The sequence below is a fragment of the Myripristis murdjan genome, chromosome 23 (assembly GCF_902150065.1).
Source record: "Myripristis murdjan chromosome 23, fMyrMur1.1, whole genome shotgun sequence".
Lineage (NCBI taxonomy): Eukaryota > Metazoa > Chordata > Actinopteri > Holocentriformes > Holocentridae > Myripristis > Myripristis murdjan.
The window spans coordinates 11,053,592-11,076,177 of NC_044002.1; the positions used below are offsets into that span (position 1 = coordinate 11,053,592).

The 22,586-nt window shown below is 40.8% G+C and overlaps 1 protein-coding gene across 1 annotated transcript; it reads right to left on the bottom strand.

The window, feature by feature from the left end:
* Positions 1-3,328: 3,328 nt before the first annotated feature.
* On the bottom strand, positions 3,329-22,025 carry lrguk (leucine-rich repeats and guanylate kinase domain containing). Its single transcript, XM_030046430.1, has 20 exons — positions 22,020-22,025; positions 20,859-20,960; positions 20,547-20,628; positions 20,209-20,309; positions 19,851-19,932; positions 19,357-19,481; positions 17,829-17,972; positions 16,953-17,033; positions 16,437-16,523; positions 16,180-16,286; positions 13,997-14,116; positions 13,215-13,311; positions 10,499-10,612; positions 9,391-9,592; positions 8,479-8,595; positions 8,135-8,292; positions 7,677-7,765; positions 7,043-7,114; positions 3,986-4,144; positions 3,329-3,497 (listed from the first exon to the last, which is right to left on the bottom strand). The coding sequence occupies exons 1-20, from the start codon at positions 22,023-22,025 to the stop codon at positions 3,329-3,331; spliced, it is 2,214 nt and encodes a 737-aa protein (XP_029902290.1).
* Positions 22,026-22,586: the final 561 nt, after the last annotated feature.

Sequence of the window (22,586 nt, forward strand, 5' to 3'; positions counted from 1 at the left end):
GATTCATTGTTACAAAGGTAGAATTCAGAGGGCATGGGGGAGGGGTCTCAGTGGTTTGGTGGATCCGTGCACATGTGCTGCCAGATCAGGCTTATGATCTTTTATGCTTGGTCTATTTTCAAAAGAGGAAAATTGCATGCAGACATGAATATTGTAATGCTTTTGAGAAATGCTTAACTTGAAACAGCAGGATCATGTTTACCATAGATACTTTCTTGAATCTTCCAGTGTCCAGGTATTGTATGGTGTGTGAATATCAAAAGCAATAAAAAATTACTGTCTTGATCCAATTCCAAACAGCAGTTACAGAGGCTCCACTTTTAGTCATGACTCTGCATTGTGCTTAATGAAAGAACTTAACTAACAGAGCAATCAGAAGTGCACAGAGAAGCAAGAAGGAAAAGTAAGAAAGGCTTGCTGGCTATGCATATGTTTGCAAATGTCAACACATTGAATTAACAAGTCTTTCATTAAGTCCTTAACTAGAGTATGTTGTAGTATACAGTATAAGACAAAATCTCCTTTTCAAGGGAGACATGGTCAAGACTGCAGAATCAGGAGAAGAATCAAAAGGTTATAAGCAAAATCCACACTAACTACATAACTGCTCAAAAAGGCAGTACTCCAACAGCAAAAGATGTTAGACTTATATGAGTTCGGACATTTTTTGGAGGCGTTTATACAAAGTATTTTTCAGTTCCATGAAAAAAATAGGTGCAAAAAGAAGTTACCCTGGTGGGAATTAAACCCTTAACAGCAATGTTGGTACTATTCTCTGCTTGATGCAGGAACTCAGATACAGTATGTGAGGCCAAGTGTTCAGTATCAGAGCCAAGGGTAATTTTCACTCAGTGAATTATAGTGATGCTGGAGTGTTAATTCAGTTTCTCTCACGAGCATATATCTTACAATATCCATTCCAGAATCAAAATAGAGATTAATGCTATCACTCCTCCCCTCTCATTTCTTACAAAATTCCTTAAAAAGTGATTCATATTCACACTGGGTGATTGAGCTTTGAGCTTTGAAAGCTGATAATGTGCTTCTGCATATCTATCCCATTAGTAACTCTTTTCAGCCGAGCCCAGACATATACTTGGGTTGCAAGCCATTCTTTGTTTCTCCCAGAAAATACATCCTCCTTTTTTTCTGTGCAGTGAAAAGTGATGCTGTCTTTGGGAGTTATGATGAAAGGGTGTGGCATGTTTCTCTGTCAGCACCTGTGGCGGTGGGGGAAGATTGAGAACTTCAAAAGATAGTGTGGTACAGAATACACATGTGCTCTTTAAATATACCACAATTTCTCCGATATGGACAATGTTATACACAGGTTTATGGTGTGAAGAGTCCTGTAACGACAGAAATACAGGTGTTGCTCTCATAGAAATAAACTTAACTGCATGTACTTAACACAGAAATGATTTACTGCCCCGCCATCAGAAAGCACAAAGAATGATTTAGAAACCATGGGTTTCACAATATACCTATTCACTTTTCACCTAGTTCAACATTTGTGAAAGAATATGCTGCAGTGGTTGCTGCATGGAGGATAGATGAAGGAGGCTCCTGATGGAGGGACTACGATTTGTAACTGCAGAGACAAAGACTGAAAGTAGCAGATGGGAGGGCATCAACAAACACATAGACAAGCTGGTAGGCAGGCAGGTAGCGAGTGTAGTCTGTCAGACAGACAGAGAGTAAGTGTGATTACACATCCAGAATGAGAAGAAGCAGACCACTTCGCCGCCCAGTCAGCCATTCTCATCCTCTCATCTCCTCTCCACCTCATGCTATATCCCTGTTATGCTCTTTAAACAAGCTTAGAGGCTTTTACAGGGCATGACAAATCATCGGAGACCTTTGCCATGCACGTAGCAGTGCTGTGCAGCCAGTGTTGGTGCTCAAGAGCAGGAAGTCGATGTGTTAGTCTAAGATAAGCTACAGGTAAGGGATAAAGACTGCTGTGTAAGTAGGTTATACCCCCGGGGCCCGAAAAGACACTGCTGGTGGTGAGGCTGCCTTGTCTCAAACTGCCAGAGAATTATGACAGGGTTGCAACATCTGCTGCCTGAGAGGGAGACTGACAGTGATGGATGGCCAGGTGTATGAGTGTGTGAGTGTCTATGCATGTAGATTTTTGACTATAAACACAAACATTGATATGGATATGCACATACACATGCATTCACAAAGTGACTGAGTCACCATTTGTGAGCAATGCATATGTCTGTGACAGATGACAATTTCACTTTACGAGGAATCACCAATAAAAAATGTGCACAATGCAAGAATACACACACACACACAAACACATTGTTTTTGATGGCTCATTGTTTAATACCTGTCAACATCTCCCGTATGAATGTATTTCCAGTTGAATAAATAATCCCATCAGAGGAGATAAAGATTAACGATGTATTTATCATCCAATGACAAGAACTGCACGCTACACATAAAAGATCAGTATCAGGATGTCAACGGCATATCCAATTTGATGAGATTACTGAACAGTAAGAAATATAATTCCACTTCACTGTCAGGGGAATTAATGCTACGTTTATAAAACCCTGCACATGTACTCTGTACTTCGTAGACAAGGAAAGTTTCCCAAGATAAACAAATAGCTTCTGTAGTCCTTGGTCTTGCAGGTATTATGCAAATAGCAGAAAGTGCTATTTTCTGATGCACACTTCAACATATTTTACAATGATTAAGAAAAAAATGCGGGTTTAGGGTCTTAGTATCAAATGCCACACTAGATAATATTTGTGTTTCTGTGTGTAAACATTATACACCTTTAGACCGATCTATATAAAGTAGACCTACTGCCCTCTAGTACTGACATTTTTCATCCAGCTATTAAAATAGGACAGTTGCAGTTTTGTCTGTAATTACGGTGTAATCATCTTCATGTACTATATATGGCCATTACCGTCATCACCCATCATGTGTACACAACATAGCGAGTGTGAAATTTCCAGACGTGTTGTGGCAAGAGCAACAGATCACAGCAAAAGGCATGTGCCGACAGTGAAGACTAACCTCAGCTGTTTGGCATTGGCATATCATAGACTGCAGTATTCATGTTTGGGTTTGTGGTAACGTTGTGACAAATATGTGGGTTTGTCAATCATCTGTGCTCTTCCGATTATGGAAAAAAGATTTTGATGTTCGTTTCATCTAAAAAAAAAAAAATGTATCCCATACTATGAATGTTCTCGATATACAATAAAAGTAGTGGTTCCTCTGAATATTTCCACCTTAACTACATGTCAGATGTACAAAAGCTCACAAGCCTTCCCTCCCTGCTTTCATCTTCTCTTCTTTCTCAGACTGTTGGGTTTGGGCTAGGTGAACGAGCTGAACTGGGAGGTGCAGGGGTCTTGCGACCCAAGGGGATGGGAGGCAGGACGGGATGGGTGCTGGATCCAGGACGCCCAGAGGAGGGAGTCACTACTGCAGACAGTTTGTCTGTGCCTGGATGGGGGGCGTCAGGCGTCTGGTCCAGTTCCACTTGTTCTGAAAGGGAAAAACATTTACTGGATACAAGCACATATATGGAGACATTCTAATGACACATCTATAACTAACTTCAACTAACTAGTCAACCAGATGAATTTATGTGGAGATGCACAGATCTGGTGATTTATAGACTGGCATAAATCATAGGCAAATGATTTGCAAGAGTCATGCAACAGTTGCCTAAAAGTGACATGCATGATATAAATAAAGAACTTAAGTAAACATAAAAATGAGCGGTGACAACTTTAAGAAAACAGAAATAACTCTAACCTTTCCAGTGCAAAACATAGGCATACAACTAATTATTTGTGTAAATTAGTGCTCTCAGAAACCCTAATTACTAATAGGATTAAGAAGCATACAGTATCATGACCTTTGCTGCAGGTCATCCACGCTTTCTATTTTCTGTAGTCTAACTACAAAACAGCAGCAATGCCATAAAAAATAATTATAAAAAATGTATTTTTGACCTTTGAGTGTTTCCAGAGTGTGTCCCAGGACAGAGATGTCCAAAGGCTCCACAACAGGTCCTGAGCCCAGGTCAAAGCCTTGTGCTGGGGCCAAGGCCCCTGCTGAGCTGGGCACAGACAAGGCCGAACTGGCTCGAGACTCATCCGAGCTGCTGGTTAAGGGAGGGAGAGAATGGATAAGAGAGGAGGAAAGGGAGGGGGAGAGAGGATGATGGCCTAAAAGGGCATGAAGAAGGCCAGGTAATGAGAGAAGATGGCGTGCTGGGAAAACAGAGAGAGAAATCATGTTGGCATGCAAGGACTAACAGTTAAATGTCAATGGAGAAATTACTGAGGAACAGCAAGTAAAAGACAGAGGTAATGGAAAAACAGAATATGATGCAGAGAGCTGTCAGGTATGGGCATTTAGTGGCAATCTAAAATAGGGGGCTTTTTAAAGCCAATGGTATCTAAGGGAAAAATTCTCTTCACTTGGCCTCCTGCATAGAGAGTTCAGAAAGGAGGGTGAGCTGAAAAGTGTCCTTGGAGCTGGGAGGGATTCAGTGATTTGATCAAGGACACTTCAGTAAGATGAACATGCTTGGGCTCTTGGGAGATCCAAACCCAGAGGCATCTAGTTAAAGGACAGTCTGTTTAATCACTAGACCAGCTTAATGGCTGGCACGTCTTGTTTCCTGATACTTCTATGTTAAGGCCTGAGGTCGATGCGACTTGCAGATTTAAAAATAAGATTTCTCCAACAACTATAGGAACTGCAAATGTGAATCTCTCTCCTTCTGTGGAATCCAAGAAGATGCTAAATGCCCTCAAAACAAATTAAAGTAATTTTACACATTTGATTTCGATCCATAGAGCAGCTCTAAAACTCATTATCGAGGACCTACAAAAGACAGACAAAATAATGGAAACATGTACTGTAGTGCCTTCAGAACAGCTTCACTGGCTCTGCAATTATGTCCCAAACTCTGGGATATTGGACCACTGTTTCAAGTAAGAAAGCCTCCAGTTCTTTGATATTCCTTGGCTGTTATACAGCCATGCAGAGCAATCATCCAACCAGCCTACTCCCATGAGATCGCTGGCCAAACCATTACAGATCCACTATCATGTTTAACAGCTGGAAACAGACATTGTGTGCTGTAAGAATGCTTTGGGTTTCTCCAAACATAAACCCATCCAGGTACAAAACAAAGGATGAAAGACAACTCTTCAAAGCATATGACTTTTTCCATTGCTCACAAGCCAATATTATGCTCTTTACACCAGGTTACGGAGCTTTGTGGGAAGTTTTTGTGAGGACTGTGTCACATATGTGTTGACTCAACTCTGGGTTAAATTTCTGTACAAAGATTTCCGGTGCTGAACAACTGTCCTTTTACTTGCCAGCTTCTTCTTTGACTTGCAGCTAAAATTCCTCTTTACCTTAGTTTGTGCATTGCTGGGAAAGGTTTTGATTATGCAGACTACTCCATATTAAAATAATTCTCACACTGACAGTTTTGCCCTTTTGGTACTAGTTGCCTCATGTGGCTTTGACAATTCACATATACATTTAATTATCTTTTTTCAAATCTTGACACATACTGCTAAGCGTTATTCATCTTGATATGATTTGCCAGTGTAGCTGCCATTTTGGCTGTGTTTCAGTTATTTCAAAGTTTTCAAAGTCCACTTTCATGCTTTGTTTCTGTTATTTTGTCCACTCCGTCAACACTGGCTGTGTCCCAAAACAAGGTGTGCCACAGTGATCCAACCACCCCTCCACACACTCAATGCCAGGAAACTAGACAGCTGAATCGGTCCAGCTACAAAAGCAAGATGGAAGCTGACACCAGAAATAGGGAATGTTCTGTTAAATGTCTGCAGACACACACACACACACACACACACACACACACACACACACACACACACACTCAAGCCTATGCCAAAATCCCATCAGAGAAAAGCGACAGCCTCCTCTGTTACAAGATGTCAGACAGACATACAAGTGAAGGCATATCCCTAATAAGACTGAGGCCAACAAGTACACAGATGTCTGGAATCCTCTAGAGAAATACTGAAGGGCTGAGTAATGCTCTCTTGACACTGTAAGTCATGTATCAATCAGACAGCAGTGACAGAACGTGCAGGTTGCCCACAAGTTTGGTAAAAACTTGCCCTCTAAAAACATGAACTCGACGTTTGGATTAAAAAGTTAATGAGACTTGGAAGTGGGAAGGAATTAATTTTCCACTGAACATACACATTTCTTAAATGCTGTTAGATTACTTGTGAGAGACGCTAATGGAATAACTTGGTTCTAATTTGTTCAGGTGGGGGAATACTGTGTGTGGTTGCATGCACACATAGGCAGGCGCACACATACACTCACAGACACATTTTTCTTGATATATGACTATATCATTGTGTGACAGATTAAGTTCATATTTGCGGCCAACTTGTGTAGTAAGCCTGTTTATTGAGCTTAAGTATACACAGTGGGAAGTTAAAAAGCAGTAAGAGCTATAAATCAGAATTTATGAGTCAGTGTGCCTATAACTGTGTGTGCATGTGTATGTGTTTGTGTTTGTGTAGGTTTGTCCCCAGATGGCTCATACCAGTAAAATGAGCCCTATAAAATTGAACATATGTTGTTAAACAAGAACAGGGAGGTAAAGAATATACTACAAAAGAAGTTTTTCGATTCCTCAGTTTTCAGTCTGGGATTTTCTGTTATTAAACTTCTTGACTTCCTGTGGATTCTACTGTAACATAAAAACAAACTTTGCACAAACCTAAAGTCAACTCATAACTCAAAATGCTACTCCTATTTAAGTTTACAAACCATATATGTTGTGAAACCTTATACAACTTCAGAAACCATATATGTATCTGCTATTCACAGACAGTGCCATCTGTCTCTACTTCAGATTTGGCAACAATGCTGTATCTTTCCATTTGGTAAATAGACCTTTTTTTTGAGTTTGGGTAGGGTATTGGTAGAGTGTGAGCATCTGTGAGTGTGGGTGAGTGTGTGGGCGTACGCATGTGTATGTGTGTGCATTTACCTGCTGTCCTCATGCAAGTGGGTGCCAGCATCCTGATTCTGAGGCAGTGATGATAGAGCTTTCTGGGCTGAGCTGAGGTAAACAAAATTCAGGACCAAATTCAATCATTTTCCTTCAGTGGTTTAAATCTTATGGAATGCTATTTCAAACACTCTCCTTGTCACAAACACACACACACACACACACACACATATGCATGTACACAAGTGCGCATGCATGCACATTTTACAATTACGACCTCCCCTGACTCTTAAATCCAAGTTAATTGGCAAGGACACCCACCACAGGAGGATGAACTTTCACTTAGCACACTGTGTGAGGAAATCTACCTTTGAACAAAGCCTATCATCTTCCTTCTTTATTCATATTTTTGTAGCTGTATCTGGTGGCAGGTACATTTTAGAACAACTTAACTAAGAGTACCACTACACAAATCTCTCTTCTTAGCCAACAGTTGTATGCAAATTATTTGGACATCTGCCACTTCAACAACAAGGTCAAACAATAGCTCAAAATAGCCCATTCAAAAGCAGTTAGGAGAAGTGTTCCAATTACATGTAATTTGGCTGAGCTGTGAATGCCCACTCAAATTAAAAACTGGAGTACTATTAAGTGCATACTACTTAGGGTGCACCTTTTGAAGAGCTGGCTGTAGGCCCCGGGACTCTTCCCTACTATAGCCTCTCTCACCAGCTGCTCACGCCTTCTGATGGAAGCTAGCTCCTGTAGAGAGAGTCAAAGAGAAGTGGGAGTGGGGGAGCAGCAGTGGGAAGGTTGGGAGAGGGGAGCAGAAAATACAGAGAAAGTAGAGGAGAGGAGGAGAGAGGGAGGAGATGGGGAAAGGGGGAGTGAGGTAGGTAGAATTAAAAAGAGATGTGGAGGAGTGGAAGAAGTCCAAAAGGGAGCAAGACAGAGGGAGGCATGAGGATGTATGACGATGACAAAAAGAGCTAGAATTCTGTTACAGCAAACACAAACAGATGAAAAAATGAAAAGAAATGCTTTTGTGAATTTGATAGACTTTGTTTTTTTGGCATTCCCTTAAAGGTTGCGTTACCAGATACATTTTTCATAAGAAGTGAGGTTACTCACAGCAGGGTTCTTCTGAGGGCTGAGCTGTGCTTGGACCATGGCACAATAGTTCCTGGAGAAGGAGTCTGAGGGGTCCAAAGCCATGGGTAAGTATGACTTTGTGACTGATCCTGAAGTGCTAGACAGGGCTGAAGCTGGCCTTTCCTCTGGTAAGTGCTCTGAGGCGGACAGAGAGACAGTTATGCTGATATCAGTGACTGCATGTGAAGACAACAGCATGCACACACAAGACGCACTGCATAAACAGATAATGCACTGTGTATGGGCAGACATGCATGCATGTGCACCCACTGTATCACATGCACACACATGCATGAACACAAAAACACACAGATGAAACATACCAGTAGAGGTTTGATCTAGGGATGCTCTGTCATTGTGATCGTCTTTGCTCTGCTCCTCCAGCCCCAGGTATGATTTCACCACCAGCTTCAGCATCTGGTAGGCCTCCTCCTGGTCATCTACACACACACACACACACACACACACACACACACACACACACACACGTACATTTGCATGTTCACGCATGAACACATTACACAGAAAAAAAGGGGTCATGAACGTAGCCAGTATGTCTCCCATCTAATGTTAATGAATGAAAGATATGAGGACGGTGACCTCAGCGTAATGAGGTTCTCGCAGGCAGCGCATAAAAGTGATGAGTTACCCACACTCTCCGTACATTCAGTTCATTAAGAAAACAGCTAACATGTGCAAGTGCTTTCATGAGGGAATGATAAACACAGCCATTCAGTGGCTAATGTGCTCTTAACACATGTGGTAATTAGATTGCAAGTGTAGAGTATGGATTTGAGTGAAGTATTTTAATTTATCTACAGCTATATCAATGACACTGGCTTTAGACTGGGGGAGGCTTTGTGAGACACTGAGATGAGATGTTGCCTGCAACAATAGATCCCCTATTCCTTCGTACAAAGATGTATTGTAGGCAAAGGCTGAGCAACTACGAACATGAAAATGGATGATTGTTGTAAATTTCAGTGTGAATACTGACATCTGTACTACAATGAAACAATAGCAAATCAGCAAACTGAAACTGAATCTTCAATGAAAGGGGTGATTTAAAATTGACCACTAATGAAACTAATGAAACACTAATTATTCACCCCAGCCACCCACACTGAAAATAATAACTTTGCCCTGAAAGAACCTAAATGAGTACATGCAGTGTCATAAAACAAGCCTTGCATAGGGATAAATAGTTCAAATAACAAAGCATCCCTTTGCCGTACCACAGGGGATGACATTATCAAAGAAGCCTGGCCGTTGCCTGTTGATGTTGGTGTAGAGCTTGATACGTGCCACAGCAGTGTCTATCTGTGTGCGGGTATACAGGCCACGCATTCTCATATGCCTGGTATATTGCTCCACCTGGGTGGGGATGAGGAGGATGTAGCGAGGCTCAAAGTAGCTGTTCTTCAGACTTAACACACCCTGGGAGGACAAACAAAACATTTCATCTTTAAGGAGGGGGGTATGCCAGAAGAAGGGAGCTTCACTCAGTGGTTTACAGATTGAAAAGAAAAATAAACCTGCAAGTTAAAAGAAGACCCACAGACCTGTAGACCCATTAGAACATGAATTTCACACTGGAAAGATAAACCATTTTTAGATCTCTAAAAAATAAAATCAAGACTTAAGATGCTGTATTTAAACATCTAAAGTGCACAATCCACAGCATAATCTACAGCCCTGAGGGGCGAAGAGTTTCACTGGGAACTTTTTCCTGTGCCACTTCACAGACCTTATCTACAAATTAGAGGCAGATAGATAAGGTCTTCCAGTGTTCTTCAGCATGCTATTGCTGTGACTTATACCGAGTATTGTTGTTGTTTTTGGAAAGAGGTGATGCTGTATTTTTGTATGTACATTTCACATGTTAATTTTTATAATTTTATCTGCACAAAACAGTGCCTATCCAGCGCTATCAGGGTGAAGGGACACAGAAGACATGAAGATAGACTGGGAACCTTGCCAAATCACACAGAAACTATCAGGATGGATAGACAGCACTACTGGGAAAATATGTGTGGGTAAGAGGGAAAATGTCTTTTTTGTATCTTGAATGACCTGCTCTTTTAAAGATGAGAGCTTAGATAATATGATTTTTTAATGTTTCAGAGTGCCCTAGTCAGAGTACTGTGTATGTTTGATTGAATTTAACATATACTACTGCATCCACAGTAACATAGTATATTTTATGTTGTTAGTGGGTAAATGAAAACCTGTCTTTTGCTTTCTTGATCTCTGTGTCAGCCTGTTATATTATCCACATATGTGCCTGTTTGATGTGCTCCAGCCACACATGCAAGTCTGTGTTTCGGTGTTCTTCATACGCACCTCCAGTTCCATATGCACACAGCAGGCCAGGCCTTCCCTAGCCACGTCCTCAATGGCATCCCTGCTCAGACCGAACCTGTGACCCCCGTACTGCATGGTCTGGATAAACTTACCCTAAGGCAGAGTTTCAAGTTGTGGGGGGAAAAGAATGAAAGAATGTTTTTAGTGTAACATCTCCACAGACCACTTTATTACCACATTATTCAGCATCTTACCAATGTTATGAGCTACATTAATCTCCAAAAGTGGACATAAACCTTTACTTATGTATACAACCCTGCTTATTCTGTCAAAATGAATAACTTCAGTCCCTCCCCCACCTGTGAGCTGAACTCTTGACTGCTGTCGTCAGGGCAAAAGTCCCTCTCTTTGTCACTCATGACCCCTAACCTTTAGTCTATCTTATTCTGGGCAGTTTTATTTGAGCTGCATAATTTATTACTCTCAACATGCCTATGGCCGCATCCCAGGTTAGAATAAATTTGGCAACATGTTCACTAAAAAGTAACAGATAGCACTAAAAGGCCACAAATTGTTATGAGACTCATTTCCTTGTGAAAGAGAACCTTGTTTTCAATAAATTGCACTTCTGTTTGATATCCCCATGCAAAAATGCTGTTCGTCTGTACTGACCAACCCAAATAAGTCATAGAAAAGAATACAATTTACCAGTGTCACCCACAGAACGGCACAAATGTATGAGATTTGGTTTGGGTTCTGTTTTGCGGTTCCATATTAGCAAACTTGGCAACCACTCATCCAAAATTACACAGCACACTAATCATCCCTGTGTTTACAGCCCAATGAAAAATGTAATAAGTACTCAGGACTGCTGATTGGGGTTAAATTTGTATAAGAACAGCCACAAGGAGCGGATACAAGAGGTTATGATTACATAGTTGCAGAACAGTACATCTGGGGGAGCAAAGGAGGGAGAGGGGAGGGGAAGAGGGCAGCTGACAGAGGAAAGATCAGAGCACGAGGAGAGAGGCCTAAGTAAGAAGGAGAGGAGAAAAAAGCAGAAGAATGATAGTCCAAGATGTTGGCAGTACAGGAGAAGGATGGATGAATCAAGTAGAGGGAGGGACAGACAGTAAAGTTAACCTGATCCACTTCCATTTGGAGCAGACAAACGGCAAATACCAGCATCAAAGCCCTCCTTCTGTAAATCACTGGCTGACCCACACCTCTATCCATCATCCCACCACACTTGCATAATAGCAGCTTGAAAAGAGGGACAAGCTGGATGAGACACAAAATGTGCCCCAGGGGCCTCCTATTCTGGACTTTTTTTCTCCTGACTCTAGAAAATATCTGACTGCAATTGTGTAGATTTGATGCTTTTGTTATCAATAATTTCCTTTTTGTGAGATTTCATCTGAGGAGAATAACAAATGGCTGAAATGATGGATGATAGACGAATACTTTCAAGTCACAGAAATACAAAATCTACTGAGTGCGGCACAAGCTGTCCTGTAAAGATGTATTTTGTGGTAATCAAACATGAACTTGACTTGCATAAAAAGTGTGTGAATAAATATGAATCATGCACATATTTAATTCACAGCCACTGCCAAAGGAAACACAACACAGAGGGTATAATAAATTACACACACACACACACACACACACACATATATATATATATATATATATATATATATATATATATATATATTTTTTTTTTTTTTTTTTTTTTTTTTTTTTTTTAACAAAACAATCTGTGAACAATAATTGTTAAGAGTCTGTAACAATTTGTGACCAAAATCACGACTGGATTGTAGTTACTGTAAATAGGATGGGACAAATTCATGATGTTTGAAATCTTCCACTAGTTAAATTTCAATAAATAAGGATCCACACAGGCAGCACAGCATCATCACATGAATCCAACCACACTCCTGATATATTGGACATTTGATTGGTCTTTATGTGGAGCACTTAAGGAAGATTTTGACTAACCCAAATGATTCATTACCATGGGGATTCAACTAAGATTTGAAAATTTGCTAATCCCATATGACCCCTACAGTGGTTAGATAAGGATTAGTCTCTGCTCTGAAACTGCAGTGAATGTGATTATTCCTCACTAATGAAGTAAACAAAATCCAGTGTAATTATGCTCTGCTACACACACCCAAAGTGTCTTGCATTTCTTTTGGCAGCAAGACAGACAGACAGACAGACAGACAGACAGACAGATAGACAGATAGATAGATAGATAGATAGATAGATAGATAGATAGATAGATAGATAGATAGACGATAGATAGATAGATAGATAGATAGATAGATAGATAGATAGATAGATAGATAGATAGATAGATAGATAGACAGATGGATAGACAGATAGATGGATAGATGGATAGATAGATAGATAGATAGATAGATAGATAGACAGACAGATAGACAGATAGATAGATAGATAGATAGATAGATAGATAGATAGATAGATAGATAGATAGATAGATAGATAGAGCTCCAAAATATCAGGTGAATTAATGGAATCAAGTAACTTTGACTAATTATGACAAGTGAGTGAAATGAGTTCCTCCCATTGCAAAATAAAGCATCTTTAAAAGATTGTGCACATTTATTTGACTTGTGGATATATACTTATTTGTTTGCTTGAATTATGAACATCTTATGCCCACCATTCAGCTGGCTGCGTAGAATTCAAAGCGATGTGCAAAAAGCTAAATGACAAACTAACACACCATGTGAATCATGTTTTGAAAATCGTCCTCGCTGACAAAATGGTAGTCACTTCCATTCTCCTCTCCAAGGTATGGCTTCCTTGTAGTGTGACAGCCTCTGTGGGAATATACACACACACACACACACACACACACACACACACACAGCTGCCATATAATTTACAAGGACTAACCATGTGAAATATCCTGGGTCTGAAACCACTAAAGAGGGCTGGTAGGGGTGCTAAGACAGAGGACAAGCCCCTTGGGCTCCTGGAATGTTCCAGACAGTAAAATCAACCACCAGGTGAGAGCCAGCAATGTCAGCACCAACACATGCAGGTCTGATTTTCATACTACCACATGTATGTGTTGTCATGATAGTTATTGTATATGGAATATAAATCTATCAGTCAAAAAGGTAGCATGCTATTGGTCACTTGACATGTGTTTTAAGATGGTTATGTTCAGCCTGTTAGATGTATGTATGTATGTACTTTTCCCTTTTTGATTTATTTTTTTATTTTTGCCATTTCTGCTGTAATCAATGCTGATAGTAGAGAAAGACAGGAAAGCAGGGAGAGAGAGGGGATGGCATGCAGCAAAGGATTCAGAATCAAACCCAATCCCGTTAACTAAAATTTTGGACCTAGTGGGACCAACATCACTGCACTTTCAATTCAAACTATTTAGGAAGTTAATTAGTAATTTTGAAGTTAGCTGATTAACATGCTGACACATCTCATAGTATCATGCATGTGCTGTTGACATATACAGTATATATACACAAGGATGGGACTGACCCGGTGGCAAAATATTCACTGAACTCCTGACAGAGTTTGTGGGCCAGCTCTCTCTTCCCACAGGCTTGAGGTCCAGTCAGTACCAGCATAGGATAGGGAGAGGCAACACTGGCCAGGGTGCTGCTTAGAAACACCCACACACACACCCATACCCACACACACACACACACAGGGGAAGACAATATGAACAACATAGAAACACTGGAGATAAAATGTTTCTAATGTTTAGAAACATTTTATCTTATTTTACAGGGTGTGCTTTACTCTGGATGATCCTTGCATTGTGTTTGTTTTCAAGTATCCACATTCTCAACAGAATTTCAGCTCCTTGCTTCAGACGATCTTTTACCTGATTTTACTTCGTCCTTCTCCTGTCACCTTGTCTCAAGTTGCAAGGTGGTCTAAAGCCACAGTCATGGAGACTAGAATGCAGACCATGTGTAGAATCAACCATGGTACAATTGTACCAAATATGAGCATAAATTGGAACCAAGTCTGCATGGTTCTTGTTTCAGACCATCTGCCAGACCAGCAAATTATATCCATATTCGACGTAATTGTATTATGGCTGTTTCCATATGGACTGTACTCCAATCTAAGTGAATGTAGCTTCAAGTAATAAAACTCCGCTTTCAAGCCAAGTGCCAAGCTATAGTATACTAAATCACTCAAGGAACAAGGATGATCCTATTTTTAAAGACATCAAATTTGACTTTGTCTACAGTATTTCCACAACAATAAATGATGTGACTTCATGCGCCATAGTTCTATTCTATTTGCTTATCAGGTATCTTGAAGCCAACTGAGCATAGCATCATGTTTAAAAAAAAAAATGCAAATAAACGTTATGCTTGCATGTATAGTTTCTTGAGCATCAGGGATGATGTTTTTTGTGAACAATTTCTTTTTTTGATTTTCAATATTTGAAACATGAAACATGAAATACATAATGAAAAAGTACAAAATAAACAATACCCCCCCACCAAAAACATCATTTCAAAGAAAAAAAGAGGGTCATAAAATATACTGTAAAAGACAACAGAGGTAGAAGAAAGCCCAGAGAGATTTACCACATCACTCCCTAAACAATCATCTCCCTCAGGTCCTTAATCAAGGCCTCCCACACAGTGATATTGGATGCGTTGGCCCCATGCATTGTACAAATGACAGCCTCATACAGACCACATCCATATAAGATCGAACCTGACATCAAAAAGTTAAGGTTTGGGCCTTTTGCCATCTTAAAGCAATCGTTTTCTTAATGGTCGTTCAGCTTGTGAGAAAAATTCTAGCCTTAGTAGCAAGAAAAGAAATTCTGGCTAGGTCACTGAGAGGGAGGACAGAAAGAGATGCCAGAATATCAATGAACAGAAGGATGGATAATTTGTTGGCCACCATTTCCCAGAATGTATACACTTCTGGGCATTCCCATATCATGTGAAAGTATGTGATGTGCCTAAAGCGTTTAAGGAACAGAGTAAAATAAGGCTGGTCAGATTTTTTTTTTAATCAGAAACAAGATATGAGGGATGATGTTGACTGAGAGGTTGGTCTCAATACTTTTCTCCTTTTATCAACTCGACTCAATATTAACATTACTAGAAAAGGCTAGGCTGAACAGCTACCACTGGTGATAACTAGTTAGCCAAAAGATGCATATAAATAAAATGTATTATTATTATTATTATTATTATTATTATTATCATTATTATTATTATTCATCGTAGTCATAGTAGTAGTATTATTGCGAGGGTAACTTAGAACAGCTATCAAATCATCACATGAACATTTGCTAGTCCTGCCTCACAGCTCAATACAAGCCAAGCATCATCTCTTTTTTGCTTTTTGTGAGCTCTACAAAAGCAGAGTTGTCTAAAACTGGATGACTTCATTCTGCTACATCAGAGACTCCTCCATGATGCGTTTTCATTCAGAGGTTAACATGTGCCAAAAGTAGCATTTCTAGTGGCTGGTCAGATGCAGGTTGAAGACACATTAAGTTTGACCTATGCAAATGAGCAAAACTACTTGGCAGCCACCACTAATCACCTAATAGGGGTGAAGCCAACATACAGTCTTTGGTGCACAGTGCCTTACCTTGACATGCCCTTTGAGATACACAGGAACACACTGGCACAAGACCAATCAGAGGTGGCAATACTTAACAACATATTTGTACCAACCTATCATAGAGGACCTGGGGCTGCATCAGCTGGTACAGCAGGTGAGTCATGTGATCCCTGGCAGCTACCACATCCAGAGGAGGATCGTACTTATTCACTGAAGATACCTGGTATTTAAGGTAAACCTGGAGTCAACATTTATTCTAACTTTGGACAAATGGGAATCCTTATTAAATATGGAAATCATGTGCTTTGAGAAGCTATTGATTGTGCTTATGTTTCTGGTTGACCTGGTGAAAAATTATGTCTATTCATACCTTTTCCTCTGCAGTGATGTTCTCCTGGTCCAGGGAGGTCAGGTGTTGGAGGAGGAAGATGACCGAGAGTCTGTAATCTGGCTGATCCTAGCAATCATGTCAATATATCAAATATTATTAAAGCTTGATCAACGTGCACATTCTCCTGAAATGGGTGGTGCTAGGAGCAGATCCCCAGACACATTCACTGCAAAAAAATCACAACTTGCTCCCGCACTCACATAACAGCAGAGCTTTAATGTGAGTGCCGGAGCAAGTTGTGATTTTTTTGCAGTGAATATATCAAATATTAGCATTAACAGGACCATTAGGTTTTGGACAACCCCTTGATGGAGCTCGTATTACATTAGACACAGACAGTTTCCTCTGTTGTTGAAATGAACACGGTATACATAGCTGCCTGGATAAAACAAAATCAACTCTAAGAAGCAATACACAACAAAAGCATTACAGCGCCCCCAGTGCTTCCGAGCTAGCTGCATGGCATTTAGATGCAGGGGATTTAGACCGAGTTACCTGCACAGGGTTTCCTTTCAGATTGAAGTCTCTCAGCAGTAATAGATCATGGATGTGTGTGGCCTCCTTAATTTCACTAATCTGAAATCAGTCAAACATGAACACAAATTCATGGTGGAACCACTGTTAATTGATTGAGAATATTACTTCTAGATATAAAACCAAATGGTGTGCTCGTTTTTTCAGTTGTGCCTCATCATTACATCATTACAAAAGTTCTGGGTCTATACTGCAAAAAAATGTCTTAAAACAAGACTCATCTCCTTGCTGTCCTTGGGCCAGTTTTAGATGAGTGGTATTCCTAGAGCCATGCAACTTGATAATTAAACCCACATCAGTACAGCTTGACCTGCTAAAGCCTGACTGCTTTTACCTGAACTTCAAAACGGCCCCCCTACAGAATGGTCATAATGAGCATCAGGGTGGACTAGTGCTTAGAAAGACCTACCTGAAATTCAGTGCTCACAGGTTTAAACCTTAAGCGCTAGTCTGTTTGCTGACAGTCAGATGTCCTATTGAAGTGTCCACAAGCAAGACACTGAAGCCTTGCTAAGACTGTCAATGCATTGCCAAAAAAATGGGAATATATGCAATATCAGATTTATTTTCAATAAAGCAGGATTCAATGGAGAATTCCCAATGCCAATCAGAAAAAAAAATCCTGCACATTAATTGGACTTGAAAGACTGATTCTCATGTTAAAATATGTGTGTAGCGTTTTTCTTTGACCTTTTTCATTATGTTTTAGGTCCAAATATCTAAATTATCCTTATCTTTTCTTCTTTCAAAATGATCTCAATTTCAGGATTTGTATCAACATAGTCCAGTTGTTAATCAATCCTAAGGTACTCTGTACAGGTGGTTCCTGATCAGTACCAGGTTGCTCTCAAGGTTGAGGGAGTCCAGTAAGTGGAGGTTCCGGAGGCCAGACAGACTGGTGATGCAGTTCTTAGACAGGTCCAAAACCTGCAGGCACTTCAGATTCTCCAACCCCTCAGTTGTCTCCAGCTGGTTTCCTCTCTATACACAGAGAGTAAAGAGCAGATGAATACTCAAGACACATGTAAGCAGGCAAGTACAAACATATTTGCATGTCACACACACAAACAGCAGCAATTCCTCACATGAGGTTTTAAACTGCAAGTTCTTTTCTCCTTGCGCTTCCACAATTTTTAGTTTCGCTAATGAAAACTACCTGAGTGTACCCTGGTTGATCTGCAGGGTGCCTCCATCTTCTTTGCTCCCAGTGCATGGATGAGTGGCAGGCCTGCTCTTTTCTGCTAAATCCTGACAGGTGAGGACTGACAGCCCAACAGCTGTCGAGGTGCAAACGCAGCACACTTACCTGCTAAAGCGCCAGACCCGGGCACCCCTCCCCTGTCAGGGTCCCTAGCCTCCTTTTCAGTATCTAAGGTTGTTATCTGGGCCTTTGGCTACACCTCGCCCTGCTCTCGCCAAGCACGTTCCCTGGCAGAGGGCTGCTGTCAGCAGGGGAGGGTGACCGCGACGGTCCCTTGAAGCTTTGGGGCTGCAGTGTGATGGGCTGGGAAACAGGCTGGCTGACAGCGGCATGCTGTTTGGGGAGGCACTATATGAGGACGAGGGGTTAGGGATGGGATTAGATGGATGCCGGATGGACAAGGTGTGCATGTGTGTGTGTATGTATGTTGAACTAGGTCCAGGCTCACTCAAACACCGGCAGCTGGTCCCACAGCAAAGCAATAGACAGGGGAGGACACAGCCGGACCGACTGCTGCTGACAACGAGGAAATACAGATAAAGGACAATAGATACTTGCGCACATGAACACACACACACAAACACGCACACACATACAGATTACTCAAAAAAAGGAAGGGATGGAGGGGGGAGAGGGAGAAAGAGAGAAAGACGGCGAGAGAGCCTGCTGTTGGGCCATATGTGGATTTGAGTGCGGGATGCCAGGATTTTGCTCAATGTAAAAAAGAGGCCAAGAAAAGAGGCATAGAGAGAGATAAAGACAGAGAGGAAAGAAAGGACAGAACAGAGCAAGCAACAGACAGGTGAAATTGAGCATGCAGGAGGTGAAATACAAGAAATGAGAAAGAACAACTCCAAGGTGAGTACTACTGTGCGTGTAAGTGTAGATACCAAACAACACATGGAGGAAAACATCTTGAGAAGTGATGGCAGACTGCAAAGTGAAGCATGTCAGTAGGCAAATGATGGCAAGGTGAACAGAAAACAACCGAGATGCATGTTTAAAATGTATGTATGTATATATGCATGCCCGCGTGCATGTGTGTGACAGTTTGTGCTCGGACCAAATGTGAACCTACATGAAAAGTTAGAAGGGAAAGGTGCCTTCTCGCAGCCTGTTATACATTATTTATCATATTTCTGACAGTGACAGAGGAGGACCTACGAGGCAGAGGTTTTTGAGAGGCAGACTGTCCAGGCCACTGATCCTGGAGATCTTGTTGTGTGCCAGGCTGAGGTGGGTGAGGCTGCAACACTGCTCAAGACCACTGATCTCACTGAAGCTGTTGTCTGAGGCCAGATACGGACACGTTAAGAATGACACATGAATGAAAAATTATGGTCATCATCATAATGAGACTGTACCATTTGAAAAAAGTGACACCTACTCATACAAAATGACTGATAGCTCAAAATGATAAGGATATCAGCTAACAAGTTCTTGGTTTACAAGATAGTGACACTTTTACAGTCAGTGCATTCCATGTTTAAAACGATCATCTTACAATAATCACTATTTGTTAAGGGTATACATAGGTATGTATAAGACAGGTATACATAGTTATACCTATGCATAACAAACTTGTGAGAGAGACTGTGATTGACACAGACAGAGACAGAAAAAGATGGATGGAGTCAATTGTTCCTCAATAAGGATACAGTCCAGTTCCAGTTTACAAAGAGATGAAAAGGCTGACAAATCCTTCATTTTTGTCATATGGTTGTGGGAGAAGTTGACCTCCTGTGAAAAGCAACAGATTAATGGCATAAACAACAGTTATGAAACATCTCACTTGAGACATTTCTTCAACTACATCCATAGAGTAAGGCAAAGACTTTTTAACCTGGTAAAGTTCACTGTAATCCAAGGACAGTTTATGCCCTGTAAGCATATTCAAAGTGACTACAGATGGGCTATGGAAATCCAGGCCTATCTAGTGGGAATAGCCCTATACAGTAAAGCCCAGGCCACCAATCAAATGTTGTCTTATCCTGTCAGCCCAAGGTCCTGCATTACCTTCAAGTTCTTGGGTGGCTGGAATCCAAAGAAGTCGGAGAGTTCATTGTGAGAAGCATCCAAGATGATGAGGGAGGGCATGTGGCTCACACAGGATAAATCTGTCGGTTGACAAATGTTAAGAGAGTTGGACTGATCAGAGGCAAAAAAACATCAAAGTAAAATAATTCTTTATACATATCATTCAAATGAAAATAAATGAGTTGTTAGTAGCATCAATAAAATGCATATCTTGGTCAGTCGGTATGGAATATGGTCAGTGCCTCATGCAAAACAATCCTAAACACAGGAGTTGTTTGTACAGTAAAGGCATGTCATCTGAACATTACAAGGCTTACCTTTGATTTTGTTGTGAGATAGCTCAAGCTTCTGGACATGGACACAATTGCATAAAATGGAGACATCGCTCAGATTGTGACCCTGGGGTAAACAAAAACGCAACCTTGGCTAAATTAAATTTGTCACAAAATGAAATTGTGAGGGAAATAGCCTGACTTGAGTGCAATGCAATAACGCACAATTTTAAGGTAAACCAATTTGTCAGGGATTGCTTCATCTTGGCAAATCAGATATCAAATATTAGGCTTGCAAGCCATAATGCCAAATGCAAGTGGTGTGTGTGTGTGTGTGTGTGTGTATGTGTTTCTTACAGGCAGAGAGCGGAACTGGTAGAGGCACTGCAGTCCACTGGCAGCGCGTCCAAGGTTAGAGAGGCCGCTGGCCACCACCTCTGCAGTCAAAACGCCATCTTTCTGTTACCATGAAGAAAAACAGTTCAGGGTTACTCACGATTTTTGCATATACGGTAATAGAATAATGATGCTATTATGTGTAGCCCTTGCAGCCCTTACAAGTGCACTAGCTTCCCTGCAATAAAAGTGAGATTACACAATTTAAAAAGTATGTCTGCGAGGCACATGGAATGAGGCCACTACAAGCATGGCATCATACTCACAGAATCCTGCCTCTACAAGCTCTCACACACACAGAGACACACACATAAGCATGCAGATGGGTAAGGATGCACTCTCTTCTGTGTTACTGCAACTAAGCTACTGTTATAAAGTTCAAATTATTAATGATAATAGCAGTGTGACCTTGCTGTTCTGCTTTATCGCCAGAGGCCTCTTGCACAAGGTTACCTGCTTTACCTGTTGCATATGGAATAAATATGGAGGTTTAATCAAACTGGTCGATCACTGGATAAATACGGGTAGTCTGCCTCTACTAAATCACCCATGTGGTGACAACATTATAGCATTTTCAGTCACGGTGAAAGAGGCCACATGAGAACAACAAAGTGGCTTTCACAGCAATAACACAAACATGGTGATAAGCTGTCGTGCTTGTCCACAACCCCAGCTAGTGAAACAGTTAAGGAAATTACATATTTATCACAGCAGGCTCATTTATCAAATACCAGACCTAATTAACGTTACAGGTCGCAGCAAATTAAAAAGTTTTGCGTCGGTTAGAAAATTGAATTTGGAACCATTTCATTAAAAAAAAAAAAAAAAAAAAAAAAAAAAAAAAAAAAAGATAATAAAATAAATAAAATTTGGTCGACGTGTTAAAAGATAACCTGGTCAAGTAATGAATTTAGCTAGCTGGCTGTCGTAAAGTTAATATCCCCGGACAAGGAACGCTAATAAGCTTTTTTAAGAATTGTAGCCGTATTTATAAGTAAAATGCAGAATGTGACCAAGTTTAAAACCTTGTAAAGTCTTGAACTGACAAAAGCTCGTTTAAAACGTTTTCAGTTGATCTGAGACAGGTTTTCACCGTCTAAGTTAGCATGCTCTTTAACTTACCTCCATCGCCCTGTGTTGTCTCTGCTGGCAGGCTGAAGCCTCTGAACAGGAGTGAGTCAGTGACCCTGGGGAACAACTTCAGCAGTCAGGAGACACATCAGACCCGTTCCCTTAATAAAGCCCTGTGGGCAGCATGTGTGGTCGAACGGGGCAATATTACGCAGAATATTAGGTTTCCAGCTAGCTTTCAGCTTGAAGCGTCCTATTCGTCACTAGGCAACGATGAGACAAGTGTGAGGCGAAATGAATTGTGGGTCTTGTAGTTCTCGACTTAGCTTTACAGCCTGCCAAGCTTGTGTACATAAGGCTTGACAAACGTGTGAAGTATTACTTAGTTTCCATCCTTAACTGTAGCCTTTATAACTAGACATAGTAGCCTACGCTGGTTTATAAAACTAGAGTTTGTGAGTATCAGCATTATTTTGGACGTCATAAAACTAAGCTGACAAGGATGCATGGCTCATGTCATGTTCAGGAGGATGCCCTCATGTGAAATGTTGTCTGTTTCTTTCTCTGATTCCATCATGCAGTGCTCTCACACTTCATGCTTCAACAATATCATGCAGC